This window comes from Melanotaenia boesemani, chromosome 6 (genome assembly GCF_017639745.1).
Source record: "Melanotaenia boesemani isolate fMelBoe1 chromosome 6, fMelBoe1.pri, whole genome shotgun sequence".
In the NCBI taxonomy this organism is placed as follows: Eukaryota; Metazoa; Chordata; class Actinopteri; order Atheriniformes; family Melanotaeniidae; genus Melanotaenia; species Melanotaenia boesemani.
In genome coordinates, this window is record NC_055687.1 from 14,978,791 (window position 1) to 14,994,215 (window position 15,425).

At 38.8% G+C, this 15,425-nt stretch overlaps 1 protein-coding gene across 1 annotated transcript in view; it reads right to left on the reverse strand.

Annotated features, from left to right (window-relative positions):
- The window catches only part of tmem145 (transmembrane protein 145), a 46,934-nt gene that overhangs the window by 4,340 nt on the left and 27,169 nt on the right, over nucleotides 1-15,425 (reverse strand). Inside the window, exons 6-14 of the mRNA XM_041988720.1 lie at nucleotides 12,328-12,412; nucleotides 11,845-11,916; nucleotides 9,209-9,277; nucleotides 8,575-8,655; nucleotides 8,192-8,270; nucleotides 7,029-7,122; nucleotides 3,925-4,097; nucleotides 3,119-3,239; nucleotides 2,561-2,749 (exon numbers count right to left, since the gene is read on the reverse strand). Of these exons, the coding sequence (XP_041844654.1) occupies nucleotides 2,561-2,749; nucleotides 3,119-3,239; nucleotides 3,925-4,097; nucleotides 7,029-7,122; nucleotides 8,192-8,270; nucleotides 8,575-8,655; nucleotides 9,209-9,277; nucleotides 11,845-11,916; nucleotides 12,328-12,412 (963 nt within the window). The remainder of the gene's footprint in view (nucleotides 1-2,560; nucleotides 2,750-3,118; nucleotides 3,240-3,924; nucleotides 4,098-7,028; nucleotides 7,123-8,191; nucleotides 8,271-8,574; nucleotides 8,656-9,208; nucleotides 9,278-11,844; nucleotides 11,917-12,327; nucleotides 12,413-15,425) is intronic.

Consider the following 15,425-nt stretch of genomic DNA (forward strand, 5'->3'; position numbering starts at 1 on the left):
GAGAAATAAAAGGTTTCAGTGGTTTTAAGGTTTCCAGAAAACCCTCTGGTTTTAGGAGGCTGCTTTAAACAAAGCCCAGGCTCTGAATGGGTTAATATCAGGGAAAAGTCATTCTTTTCTGAAACACACCACATTCCAGCTTCACCCATCACTGCAACAGTTGAGCTGCTTCACAGCTAACCACAAGTATCAGTTACCACGGTCTGGCCTCTCCTCTGCACAGTGTGCTGATGAAATATTGAGCGGAGTTTAAATATCTGGGATGTAATTTGGCTTCTAACTTGTGTGATTGAAAGGTGCTTATAGAAAGTTCCAGCTCACTAGGACTGTCACACAGCAAGTTTGACTGTGGTAAAATTGATCTAAAATGAAAAATAAATGTGTCAGGGTCTTATTTACCATTTTTACAACTAGAATTCAGTTAACCACATTTACATAATCAATTTCCTGCCTCGAAAGGTTTGCACATGTGGGATAGTGCTTCCATGCCTGTATACACACAGTCTCCTGTACATTTTGTTTTGTGCTGGAGGTGCATTTGCTTCTGTCAGACCTGGATTAGTGCATATGCATCTGCTACAACTGAGTTTCACCCAACTTGTTATAAAGCAGGTTGGTGTGTGATGTTCAGACCTGTTAGATCCTGTTTCAGTAACACTGCACATACGATCTCAATGTCAACACTACACTGGTGCCATGTAGGTTATGGAAGATTACAGATGTACTGAGTTACTTCACACTATAAAAAGTGAACTTCCCAGATCCTGTAGTGCATTAATATTTACTGAGAGCTTTATTAGAGAGCCTTTGTGCAGGACTAAAGTGGAAACTGTAATAAAATATTAGTACAAATAAAAAGTTATGGGGCCCTACATTTGTTTTGGAACTCATTGGTTTTATTGAGCTATTTATTGATTGATCTAAAGAAAGATGATGAAAAGTTAAAAGTCAGGTGACATTCTAGCTTTATTTATTCCAACCATTGATTTATTTATTTAGCTATTATAATTGACTGTCCCAAAAACCAAAGATGCTCCCTTCACAATAATGGCTGCAGTGCCTGTTTGGAAAATGTGTAGTCCTGGTTATTTTTCTGTGGCTACAAATTAAAAGAAGTTCTTTAAAAATTTTATATGGAGGCATTTCATTACTTTATTCACTTAATTTACAAGTAACAAGCAGAGCTTCAAGGATACTCTTATTAACTGTTTTAACTATGAAAAACAAAACTCATGAAGTGAACCAAAGGAGCTGAACTTAACAGAGGCTGCCAAGCAATGAAATGAAAACGTACTTGCTTGATCTAAAATAACCAACAGGAATCGAGCTTTAAGTAGAGAGAGGTTCATTTTACAACTGCAGATAAATATAAGTAAAATGTACTTGTGGTGATGATGATGTATTAGTGTACCATATAACTGAGGCCATATATATTTTATAATATTTAGACAGATTATCAGCACAGATAACAAGACAGAGCACAGTGGACAGAATACCAGTTCAAAATTAACATAACCAGACACTGTTGCGGCATAATAGACATTTTTTTGTATTACATACAGCAGCAAAGCAATTTAAGGTGCAAACCATCCACAGCTGCTGAGAAATGTGCTATGTGTACTTCCACTTTACATTTCTGTGGAGGAGTTACATCATGTTATGCCAAAGGCTCTGCATTGATCTAATATGTACGCATAAATCAAGTTTCCGAGAAGTAGGAAATGTTCAAATGCAATATGGTGAAAATCTTTACTCTATTTTACAGAGTTGTAACAAAGCCCACAAAACGCATTGATGGCCTTTAAGTATTTTGTTAAAGTTGCTGCAGCTATAAAATTACACTTTGTTGTAACTAGTTAAATAAGTGTTTTCTTTTGTTTTTGTTTTGGGTCATCCCTTTATGCTTCTCTGTGTCAGCATAAATGTAGTTAAAGATTCGGAGCTCCTTTTTTTGGTCATTCCTTTCTGTGTAGTTTGAAAGGCAACACTGACGGATTTGAAAGTTACCTGAGCAAAACAATTCAGAACACAACACTTAATTAGCTCTTGTCAAAGTTTCTTTTCAAGCTTTATTTTATTGGGCTCAAGTGTTTTAATACAAGGGCTTGTGTTACATTAAGCGTGCTAACTGTCATTTACCCGTCCCCCTTAGGAGGAGATGGAGGCTTTTGCAAAGAAACAAATCTTAAATACATGTTCCCTAACAAATTTCCACGCTACACTGATGCTTTCTAATTTGAGGCAGGGAAGTATGCACATTTTAAAACATGAGAAAATGAATATACTTGAGCACTAATTATCTATGGCAAGAGCTGCATAATAATGGAAATCTCTAAGCAGATTTAAACACGGTACATGTGCAATAGTATCTCTCTCATTCTGGTGTTGGTATTTACATGTAATTTGTTACTGGACATTGTTTTATGTCAGCTTTTTAAAAATAAGATGTATTTAATGATTACATGTTGCATTTTTTTTTTTTACATGAATGGATCTCAGCTTATAAATTTCTTTAACCATCCATCCAAAATTTTTTACATTAAAATTACAGTGGGCTTACCGATTGGATGGAGAAGAGTTCAGTAAAGTTGGGTTGAGAATCTCCAAGGAAGGAGCTATTTCCATATGCGTGATGGGGAAAACTTTCTCCACCTTCACCTCCTTTTGGACTGGACAGCAGGATCCCGATCTGGGACGTCCGAACATGATATGGGAAGTTCTTGTTGGCTGCTGAAGGCCTTGTAATAACCTAAGAAGCAAAAAAAAAAAAAAAAACCCACAACTATCCAACTAAAAATAATCAATGCAGTTATATGTGGTGGCTAACACATAGTCAGAGCATATTAGATTGAAAGAGAAGAGGGACATGCAAAGCACGCTGTGTGCAGGAATGTAAAAGCAAATGTGCATGAGCAGCAAGACCCATTAGTACAGGGCAATATTTCGAAGGTTAGAAAGCGGTGGATAATGATGTGTGGATGAGATACTCAGAATGAGGCAGTAAGGACTCAAGGATAGTGAATAATGTATGACTAACAGAAGAAATAATGACTCCTGAATAAACGTGAACTATGTAGAAGTGCAAGGGTCTGCATGAGCGTGTGTGTGATGTACGAACAAGAAAGACGATGTGAGCGTAGAGGTGGATGCCGAGCTGAATGCCGTTCACAATCTTCTCCCGAGCCCAACGAGGGATTCCAAAGTTGGCAATCAGAGCCATGACAGGCACTGCGAAAAACCTGAGGAAGAAAAGTGAGAAGATTTAAAACAGCAATAAGGAAGAGAGCACATTAAGAGAACTGATGAGAATATGGTTTGATGGTAAGAGACAGAGCTAAGAGAGGATGTAAAGCACTAAAAGATAAAGATGGAAGGAGAGGCATAGATAACAAGAAGAGGGATAGTTGCTGCAGTGAGGGAGAAAGGCAGCCATAACAAGTCTTTGTAATCTACCCTTCATTTCAAGCCTCGGCTATTATGCAGTGTGGATAAAGGGCCAAGATACTAGGCAATGTATGGATAGTTTTTCTCTGGCTTGTTTAAAGGAAATGATTTGCTTTCCAGTACAAAGTATGGACAATATATATGGAAGCATAAATTATTCTAATGAATAAATCCTCAGCAATAAATAAAAATAGATGTTTTCCTCTGGCTACCACTCATTCATGAGCAGCATAAAGTAAGTAGAGCAAACAGGGTAGGCACACAATGTAGTATAGGGGAGGTGTAAAATAAACACCTTTGCATTCCTGAACAGCTAAAGCAACAATTCTCCTGTGGATTTTTTAACAGAACCACATAGATTATTCAAATTGCATAGACCTCACACAGCGAAATGTGTGTATCTCTACTCCTACGCTCCCCAGCTCAGGTGCTACCACCCACAGTGTGGGTAGAGTTGGGGGAAAGCTTTGTGGGTCTCACCATAGTGTGTATGTGGTGAAAAAAGGGACATAGAAGGGCTGCTTCTCAGGGTAGTGTTTCAGGGACACCAGCACAGCATAGCAGAACCACACATAGGCGACCAGCTGCAGGGCCATCAGACCATAGCCTGCAGGACTGTCGTAGGCGTAAAGCACTTCACCTGGGTCAAAGAACTGGCACAAGGAGAAGAGACACATTAAAACAGACAGAACTTTTACACAAAGGAGAGAAGGAGCATCTGCTGGCATGTTGTTGTAGTTTGTGTCCTATTTGTTAAGATGGATTGCTTGTAGTTCAGCTGATCTCAAGTTCAGCTTGAGGCATTGTGAGGGTTTTTGACACAGACACTTCACCAGAACTAGGTCATCGGCATGTGTGCTCACAACTTTGTAGGTCTGTGTTTGGCATGTGTGCTTGCATGTGCAGACACCGGATTGCATTTCACAGTCCAGTGACTGGATATCCTGGCCCATACAGGGTTTCTCTTGCTACATAATGCATAGTTCTGATAGCTCGCTGTGGAGCTTCTTGGGATGCATGCAGCTACCAAAGCCTGGAGGATCCCAGACTGCAGGCCCAGAATCAGGAAGTCTTCATTTCAGTTCCAAATGTAACCTAGTTTAACTTATTTTTAGCAAGACATCCCCTGAGTTTTAAGCTCTCTAATAAGAGGGCCCGTGTAAGAGGACAGGCGGCTGATAAATCAGCTTCCCAACTACTTCGATATGAAATATACCACAGACACTTCCCAAACGGCAATTCTCCTCTTGAGGTCATTACCAATGTGAGTTCAAAAGCTGTAATCCAGTGTCTCTAAACGCACTAGCTGTACACCTGACTGTGCTGAAGCATCTCCATTGTGCAGAGATATATGTACCTCCTTATACTCCTGGGAGTGTTATTAATTCATGAGCTCAACATCATAGCTGGTAAAATGTGTATTCATCTTCTTCTGCAGAATATAGGGAGGGCAGGGTAATTAATGAGAGCAGAGCATGTTGGTTAGGAAGTAAATTCTCAGGAAACTTTAAAGATGGTAAAAGCTTGTATATAGATGTTTATTTTTTCAGGTAGAGTAACAATGTATTTTGAGGAGTTTGAGCATTTAAAATTTTATTTTATTATGAAATCTTTTCCTTGTTTTTTGTTTTGCTTTTACAGTCATATATTTTCATAATTACAGTCATATATTTTCATAATATGCAATACATCAATGTAATGAGTTATTTGACAGTAAAAGCCATTACAGCCCACGCTAATCTGGGGAGCCATTCTTTTATGAATATTTATTAAATTATTTTAAAAAAATAAAGAAAAAGATTTTAAGGAGGCTTTTTAGTAAGCAACATACAGATGACAGATTATTTTCACTGCTGATTATTATTATTAGACAGCGAGGATAAACAACAACTACCAGCCTAGTTAAATTGAAAATCTGATGGCAAAGTGAAGCATGAAGCACAGAGTAAGAATCTATCCAAATCTATTGCAGAAACTATTTTGGAAAGAATATTGTGATATTTCTGATATGTGAGGTCACTGTTTGCACTGTACTCTCCAAGTGACCCTCTTTTTCTGTTCACAATCAATAATCTTTATCCATAAAATATCAGTAAATAATAAAATTGCTCACCGAATTTTCTAAATTTGAATCTTTGTGCTGTTTATTTAATGATTTAAAACAGGTCATAAATGGTCATTACTGCCATTTCATTTTTTAAACACAAAATTTTCAATATCTTTACAAATAAATGAAAAAGAACTAAATGTTACAAATTAATTTTTTATAAAGTTTTTTTTATGTTGCAAAAAAGGTCAAGTTTCAGGTTCATAGTGCACAAACAACCAGGAAACAATTTGTATTTCAATCTGTGGGGTATATTAATGGAACAGCCTCAATATTGGCCCGAAACAATGTCCAAACATACACCAGTGTAAAATAATGTTTAAAGATATGATATTTAAGAAGTTTAAAGAGGAGAATTTGCAACTATGAGGGGTTATTTATATTTAGTTTTTAATCCTCTGAGGATTTAACTTCGCTTCTAAGTACAGTAATATGGCTAATAAACGAATTAAAAGAAGCAGGACTATATGAGAATTAAGTTACTGTTTATTATAGTTATCTATATTGTTTTATGTTTATAGGCAGTTTATGAATAATGGTATAGAAATATACAGAGCAATAGGTCAGCATAGTATACATGTTTGCGTATATATTATAAAATATTTTTGCACCTGTTCTGTAACCTTTCCATATTATGCATTCAAGCTGTTTGTTAAATGTAATAAGTTGGTAAATTTCCTGAATTTACTTCTAAAATTCTTTTGTTTTTCTATTACTATTCTGTGTGACATTAAATGCTTCCAGCATCAAAGGCAGTAAAACAGTCACATAACATGATAGTACCTTCACTGTGTTTAACAATAGGACGGGTATTTCTTTATTTATGGGTTTCTTCTTCTGTGGTTTTCTGTGTCTGTGAAGATGAACTCAGAAATACTGTGGTTTATCCAAAGTCTTCTTTATTGTGCCATTCTCTCAGTAGTGGTATCCTCTTTGCATTCACCCATGGCATCTTGCTAGGTTCAGTGTGCAGCATAAAGTTCAGGCTGAAAACAACACTCCAGATTATTTGTATCATACCAGCCTAGAATCCGGTGATTTTTCCATAATCTTTGGATTTGCTTTGGCAGTGTAGTGTAGTATTTTTATGGCTTTTGATAACAGCATTTATTAAGAAACCAGACAATTTTTTGGTCTTAAAACAATCTGGAACCAACGAGCCTATCCATGCTGGAAAGAAATTAACCATGAACTTGTCTTTTAGTACTTTCCCTCTGGGATTACGATGATATCTGATTCCAATTAATTTTATTTATCAAAATATCTTAAATTCTGTGCACACAGTTCACGGAATGCAATAATTCTGACCTGTGCTGTATCAGGCAAAATTCCTCAAGTTCTGGACAAATCAAATATTTCACATGATAGTGGTCTATGATGAATCATCAGAGGAGCAGTTATTACATTTCACTGATTAATACATCAATGCTAAAATGAACTTGCAGCCTATATAGCTGATGTAATGTATGCACTGTACCTCTGCCTCATAGATGAAAAGGATGACGTAGGTGATTGTGTAGACTGTCATGTAGATGCTCAGTTTAACAGATCCACTGTGACTGATCCTTGCCCTGACACATATGGACAAACAAGGAGGGTCAGAGGTTGCACACAAGTTGGAGGAAGATAAACAAATACACACAGACCCACTCAGACATACACAAATGGAAAAAAGTGTTACAGGTGCACGCACACACACACAAAGTCATGCATTTGGTTTATGCTCAAGCTGACAGCTTAGTGTATAAGCAGCTATTGAACACAACTCCTTTGCGGTAAAATGGCTGCAAGCTCATGAACTGAGCAAAAAGAGTAAAGACTTTTCTAAGTTGTGCAGTAATTTTCTTCACACTGTCAACAAATTAGGTAACAAGCGTTTTTTTAGCTTGATGGTAATGAATTTTTTCTGTTTAATCACAGAAAAAAATTTAATAAAGTAAAGATCACAGAATCATCTGTACACAGAGGAGGACCTAATCCAGAGTCAAACAAGCAGCTTAAATGTCTTGCAAGCCCAGTAGCCATTAAGAATTTTACACAAGCATGTAACTGTTTGGTGCTTTTCTCACAGAAACTAATGTGAAGAAGAAATGGTATGTTTTTTTTTTTTCCTTTCAGTTTGACAACTGGAATTTAAAACTAGATTTGGAGAACTGGCACTACCAGTGACAGCTGAGCCAGGAGGGAATTTGTCCAGTCAGGTGTAAGATAGATATATGCTGATGTTCCAGAGAAAAAAAAAACCTCTTAAATAATCTATTATGCAGTCTAACTGCCAGACCCAAGCAAATCTCCACTAAGCCTTGCCAGGAAACAAAGCATGAACAAAAAGTGGTCATTTTACTTCCTAAAAAAACACCAGCTATTTACACCAGAACAGCATTGGTTTGTTTGTTTATCCAAACTGTTAGGAGCCAGCATCCTGATAGACCTTTTGACGGACACCTGGCATTGTCATGCCATGAGACTGGGCCACGACTGTGGCAGCAAGTCATGACAGTGGGAGATGGTGGAGGCACTGAGCAGCAAAAATGTGACAGTAGACAGCATGCATAAAGAGTCACACATAGCATTGGAGAAGAATACATAAACACACATGCATGTTTGAAAAAAACGTAAAAGTGAACCACCCTCCCCCACCTGGTGACTGTAAAACCTTTGCCCAACAATATGAGCATCAGAAGGAACACCAAGAAACTGACGGAGAACAGTAATTTCCCTGGAGACGGACAGAGAGGTGGAGAGAGAGAAAATGAGAAAGAGACAGAAGGGGTAATTAGGTTGTGGTTTCCGAAACTGTAATATCAGAAGGGAACAATAAAACCAGGTCACCACACACATACTGCACACACACAGGCATATAAAGTCATGAAATGATCCTGCCAACGCCCATCAAACCAGCCACTGCATTTCTTCAGGCGCACACACATCCATCATCATCCACTCACAGCAGTGACTGATTTTCCAGTGCAGAGCCAGTGTCAGTCATTCAGCGAGTGACCAATGCAGGGGGGAGAACTCACCGAGTATTTTCAGGCTGCCATTGCCAACTCCATCTCTAGCATACAGGCCCCAGTAGACACAATGGAACAACAGGCTGAGCACTGCCAAGTGGAAAAGATGCATGAAAAACAGAAATGGGGAAAAACAAGAGAAAAAGAGGAATGAGGGATAGAGGTGGAAAGGTCTGGGTGAGCAGCTGTTACGAAAAAGGACGGAAGGGAGAAGAGATGTGGGATTAAAGCAAAGACAGAAAAGAGAGTAGTCAGGGAGATGATAAAGGGGGGGGGGGAGTAAAGTAGAGGAACTGATAAAAGGAGGTTTGAGCGAGATAGGAGGAGAGGGTAAAAGAGAATTCAGGGGAGGCTAGAGAATCGAGAGGGGATTTGGAGAGGGGACAAGCAAGCGAGAAAGAAGAAAGCGTGATAAGGGGTTAGAGGAAAGACGAGAAGAGTAGAGGGGGGGTTCATCAGTAACAGCATGCTTCACTGAACACTATAGTGAAGCACGTCTGTTTGCAATAGTTCCTATTCAGAGGCTAATAAGTGTGATAATATCTCCACTCTTCAAGTGAGGATCAAGGTATAAGATGCTGCAGCAGCGCGAGAGGCTCATTGTCATCCTGAGAGTGTGTCTGTTTAGGATGGAAGCTCTTACCTTCCACACCTGCTGCCGTCATAAACATTTTGTAGGTTGTGTGAAGAAGCTGTCTTCCCTTCAGATTGTCTGGAGGGAGAAAAACAAACAAGAGTGAGGTGATAGAGGTGTGTATTTCTGTGTATGTGTGTTGTGGAGGGCACGGATAAAAAGAATGGCGATATGCTAACAGATGGCGAAGGAGAGTGAGAGAGGGACAGAGTGGGAAACAAGAGCAAGAGAATGGGCCAGATATATGGGAAGAGTGATCATTAGTATGCATCCATCTTGTAATGCCCATCTCTAGATTAAGCTAATACATTTTCCCGGTTCTCTCCACCCAAATTGAAAGAAAATCTTCTTTATGCATATTTAAGCAGGCTATTTTACTTCCAAAATACTTCAGCAGGCAGCAACGGCCTGCGGGGGACAATGTATAGGGGGAAGAAGAGTCATTAACACCCACTCATATAGTTGCCTTGTACAACCACAGACCTGGCCAGGCAAGAGATCCCAAACAATCTTTAACTGAATTCAGTGTCTTAAAACCTTTTATAAATATTGAAAACATTGTTCAATGACATTTACTGTACTTGGAGAGTACAGGGATTTCCCCGTTTTTTTCCAGCACTTCCCTGTGATTTGTTGTCTTATTTAGTTTTTAGTTGATTACAGGGAATTCCTTTAAAATCTGATCATTCAATTCATTTGAAGGCTGATGGCAGAACAATGTCACGTAAGTAATTTTAGTAGCATTTTTATAACATGATACAAGTAGGAATGGAATGATGTTGCATGATTAAAAAAACCAACATCAAATGTCACAAAAAGACCAAATTACAACACACATAAACATACCCTTATAACATGATATCATGCAAATTTATCACAATACTGAGTAACTCAGTATCTTCTTATTGACTTAAAGGCCAAGTATACAGTAACATTTGGTGTCAAAAATTATAAGCTGCATACTCCACATCTACATCCAAACTAATAATAACGTAAAGACATACAAAAAACAAGGACACAATAAAATCTAAAATGGCAATGACCATGACAAAAAAAAGTCAGTAACAGGAGGGGCTTCAGCTCTATTTTTTCTTTTTAACAATAAAGCACAAAGCTGTTCTAGTAGGTCCTCCAGTTCAAAATGCTCTATAACTTATAGACAGTGTCACAGTTCTGAGATCATCCAATAGATAATAAAAAAGAAGAAAAAAAAGAATGACTACAACTAGACTTTATCTACTTTAAAGGGACAGTGTGTAACATTGTCTGTTGTTTACTTGCCAAAATCGATGTCTGCATGTATATATGTTTTATCATTGGTGTATTATGACCTCCACTAATGATCTGACACAGCAAAGAATTTTAGATTTGTTCATACATATGATGGGTAAGTGGGTAGAGAAGCCATGATAGTCTGCTTGAAACTATGGCTGCCGGCAAGAGACAAATAGCACCAACGTGAGACGCGGGAAGAGAAGATAAATGAGAGCGGTTTACTACCCCAAAAGCTGGAAAACTTGTTAAATTGTTATTCACAAAAATGCCGGACCATGCATATGCAGCAGCAGCTGCACAAAAGCCGTTTCCACCATCGCCAAGAAAGCAGAAAAGGGTAATTAAAAGGCAGCGTGACCAGATAGTACAAAAAAGGAGGCTCAACATCGGGCTAGCCTTCCCCAGGTAGAAGAAACTCAAGAAGGAGAAAGATTTTAAAAAAGATGCTTAAATTCACTAAGTTCTTACTTCTAAACACGGAGGAACGATATCTGATAGTCTGATGGGATGCAGTTTGCAATATTTAAATCGCAAACCTTTTCACCTGCGTGAACAGTCCATGAACTATCAGATGATATGCTTTCATCGGCGTTGTCGAGGCTCTTTGAGACACGGTGGGTACCGTTGTTGCGCTACGTGTTTGAGAAAGTGAGGAGCTAGAATGCACTATATGTAAGAATGCGATTCACGATTCTGTTAGATGGAAGTAATTCTTACACAAGGTCCCTTTAAGGTGTCTCATTTTTTGTTGCTATTGGGTACTGAGATATAAAAAGCTAGTCTTGATCTGTACTGATCAAACACACATCTTCATTCAAGTGATCTCTGACCAGATGCAGACCTTCATTTCCAGTTAGAGAACTCCTAATGTAGAGTTAAGTGTAATTTAGGTCGAATTTAAGTGACTCAACCCCCACATTAGTTTAGACAAAGTAAGATATATGACCACAGAAGAAAAAGTTTAAATGAAGGCAGCCTGGAATTGCACCTTTGGAAGTACTGTTCTAAGTTGCTTTGGGCATATTTCAGCTTCTATCTCCTTGTAACAAACTCGCTTCAGTAACCTTAAATCTGCAGCTTATTTCTCAACTCAACCAGTCATCTTTACATGAAGATTTAGCCCTACTCTCACCATCTTCTCATTCCTGCTCCTTGTGTTGCATGTGCTCTGTTCCGACATACCCCAAGCCTCAGGAGAAAATAGGTGTATGCTTCACCTTTACTTATCTTAAGAAACATGGAAACTTACTCTTAACTCATCAAGAAAACATGCAGATTTTATACTAGAGCTGAGAAAAAGTCCATTTAATGATTGCTGGAAGCTTTGAAAGTCAGAATAGTTTCAGCTAAGTAGAAAAGGTAGTACTTACAGGCAAAGTAGCAGGACAGGAGGAACACCAAGGAGAAGATGACCAGGAACGTGATGTCTGTCTCCAGAATTCCTATGAAAAACAGATGGAGGAAGAAGAGGACAAGAGGAAGTGGAAAATGGGATTAAAATAATAGATGAGGAAGAGGTGGAAATATGGGAGTCAATAAGATTCAGGGTGGGTGGTTAATGAGGGTATTGGATTAGTTCAGGAACAGGGAGAGGCAGTTAAAGTAGAAGCAGAGTGTATGAAAGAGAGAGGGGGGCGTCAGAGATGTAGGAATAATTCATTTAGAAGATTCATGGGCATCTTCTTCTTTTCATCCTCCCGCTCAGTTCATCCATCATCATTAATTCATTCAGCCATCCCTTCATTATTGCAATTTGTTCAGTGCAGTGTGCTTTATTGGCCGTGCTAAGTGGTGTTGGCTCGTGCCATCACCGATTCCTTCCATAATCTCTCTTTCTGTTTAATCACTCTTACCAAACTCATCTGCAGAGAAATGCTGTGTCCAGAAAGACTGGCCATTGGTCAGCTTCATCTCATACTCCAGCTGCAAGCCGTCGCCCTAAAAGAGAGAAGACCAGAAGAAGGGGGCAGGCTTGATTAAACAAGCCCTCTCCAGCACTGCTGCTGGCTTTGTAATCTGTACAAAATATGATTAATGCTTTATGCTGTAGTGGACATTTCTTGAGGTTGAACTGGCAGTGAGAGGTAATGACTTTTAGATTTATGTTTAAACATTCTCAGGACACTTTGCTTGTTCTCTATGATACTGAAAATTGATATTTATGGGGCCTATTGGAAGAGAAGAATTATGATCTGGACTTAAAAGCAACACTTTACAGTTAAACTGTAGAAACCTTGGTGCACTGGATCACACAGGCAGCTAAAGTACTCTGAAATTAAAAGAACATTACTTGAAGCAGTTTGTTCCAGATTAAATCAGATATAACAGCATCTCAGTATTAGAAACAGCATTAAAACCACTGATGTATGAAATGAATAACATTGATCGTCTCATTAAGGCATGACAACATTGATTGTTTACATTGATCAACCTCAACATTAAGACAATCTGCTGATTATTGGGTATGTTCCATTTGTTCGGTCGAACTCTGCGAGAGTTCTGCGGTTTCATGCAAAGGGGTGTTGGCAACTATTGTTTTGGCAGCAGACGCAGCCTCCACGGACTGGACTTTTTCCAGCACATCCCGTGGATGACTGACCGGGTTGGAATCTGGAGCTTGAAGGCAGCAGAAACACCTTGGACTCTCTACCAAGGTCTTTTGATCTTGGCATTCATGTGATCATTACTTCGACAGGCTGATTTTGAAAATATAATGTTTTATTCATGCCCATAAAACATTCTCATAGAGAGGTTTCTGGTCATTCCCAAATTAGTAAATTTCCTCTTGTCCTGTATCCCAGTGTCAGCACATCATGTCACTGTAATTCCTGCGTTTACAAACAGCCCCATTTATCAGAAAACTGCAAAATCATATAGAAATATATCTTAGTTCGCTGACCATGAGAACATTTTGTTTATCTGAGCACACTGAAATTTTGCACTGATGTCCATTCTTCACATCAAACTGCCATGTGATGAAAATGGTTAAACTGCAGCTTCTGACTTTCTCTTACACAACTGTGTTTTATTTACTTGCGTTGGGGCTACAAAAATAAGACTTAAAACAACAAAAACCCAGCTGTCTTCCAACAGTTTCTGTTACAAGAGGGTGAAAACATCCACATCTTCCTTGGAGAGGAACAGACTGTTGATATATCTGCTGAGTGTAATTGTATTATGTAGTCAGTAAGTCTCCCAGCTGGACTGGAAGCACCTCTGGGTCCCCCAGGTGAGTGGAAGAAAGTAGAGAAGAAAAGAAAGAGGGAATCTAAGCTCTGCCTGCTGTGCTCCCCATGTGAATACGACCCAGATTAACAGGAAGGACAGATCAGATCCATCACAGCAGTTTCCACTGGCTTATATGTTTGTATGCTATCCCCCACCCCCATAATTATTCATTGTGTGAAAACCACTATTAGTAAGGCTTATTATCTGTGTTGATCTGATTTAGTAGTTCTACATTAATATGTTGAGGAAAAAAAAAGAGAAGATCTGAAAAACACTGAAGGAGTTTGGAAGAAATCAATCAGCCCCTGTAGTAAACTACTGCTGAAATAATGTTCATTTTTAGCAGTCACACAAACAAAAAGCATCAAACTGGACTGAACTTCTGAGGTGAGAAAAAGAGGAATGAAGAGCAAACAAGAGAAAGGGCACGGAGATGGGTTAACAATCAGTGCACAGAGAGCTCATTTCACACACGCAATTTCAAAGCCGATGGAGTTTGCGCTTGTTGCAGTGGACCGAGGGAACAGAGAGAGGGAGGGGAAAAAAAAAAAAGACTTTGATTTCATTCGGCAGCCTGAGACTCCATCTCACTCCCTCTATCAAAAAGTGTGAGAAGCATGCAGCACGTACTGCCACAAAATCAATACAGACACAAAGAGCAAGCAGACAGAGATAAAGAGACTAATAGATATAGAGAAGGTTTAAAATACAGGTGTAGAGATGGGATGAATGAAGGAAAAAGAAGCAAATGCAAAGAGGAGAGATGGATACACTGGAGATGGAATGATAAAGGATGAGGTGGAATTCACAGCAGGGATTGCCTCGGTGGGACGGAGAGTCACAGGATGAGTTCAGCTCTAAAGGGCATCTGATTCACTGTCGTGATATATCCACACACTGAAGATGTTCTCACTTAAACATCTGCACAGTCTCACACTGTGTTTCTCTGCATTGCCTATAATTGCATCTAAAAAGATCATTTTCTGAGAATTGGGAATTTAGGTGTTCACAAACAGCAAGAGCTATGATATCATGACTTTTAGCTCCACAACAACTTAACCAAAATGAAAACATTTGATATTGAATCCATCATCATGCTTTGAAATGCCAAACTTTAATTTTAATTCAAGCTTTCACTTAGAAATGTTCAAGTTTCCAGTGCAGCGATTCTGCATTCAATCTAGCTCAAATGTGGAAAGTTTAACCTTGAAATGCAAATTTTCAGTCTTCAGCTGTTTGTGCACAGAGTATGTGGGGGGCGGGGGGATGCTTCCAGGTGTGCTTTGTTCTTTTCCATAAATGGCAAATTCCTATCAACAGCAGCTCACTCACCTCAAGCAAAGAACTAAAACAAAAGTCTTTTTTCTAATGTTTTATTAAAGATAAGAACAGTAAAGATAGTGTTTACTGGGTAAGCTGCCTTTTTTCACTTTTGATATGATGAAAAATTATTTAACACATGTGAATTTGAGAGCCAAACACTACAGTGACTGCAGTTACATGCACAGATGATTTGAGCTACAGTTATAACTCAGCCTGGCCATTTAACAAGACCACTGTGCCTTTCCCAGTATATGTGCATGGGAGGGCAATCGATTTGCTCAGGACAACATGGCCAGAAGAAAACCAAGCTGGTGGGTCATCACAATCTAGAGACACCATACATTTAACAGGGAGGAAATCTGACTTCTGAACACATTTTTCTTAAATGGTACTTGATCAG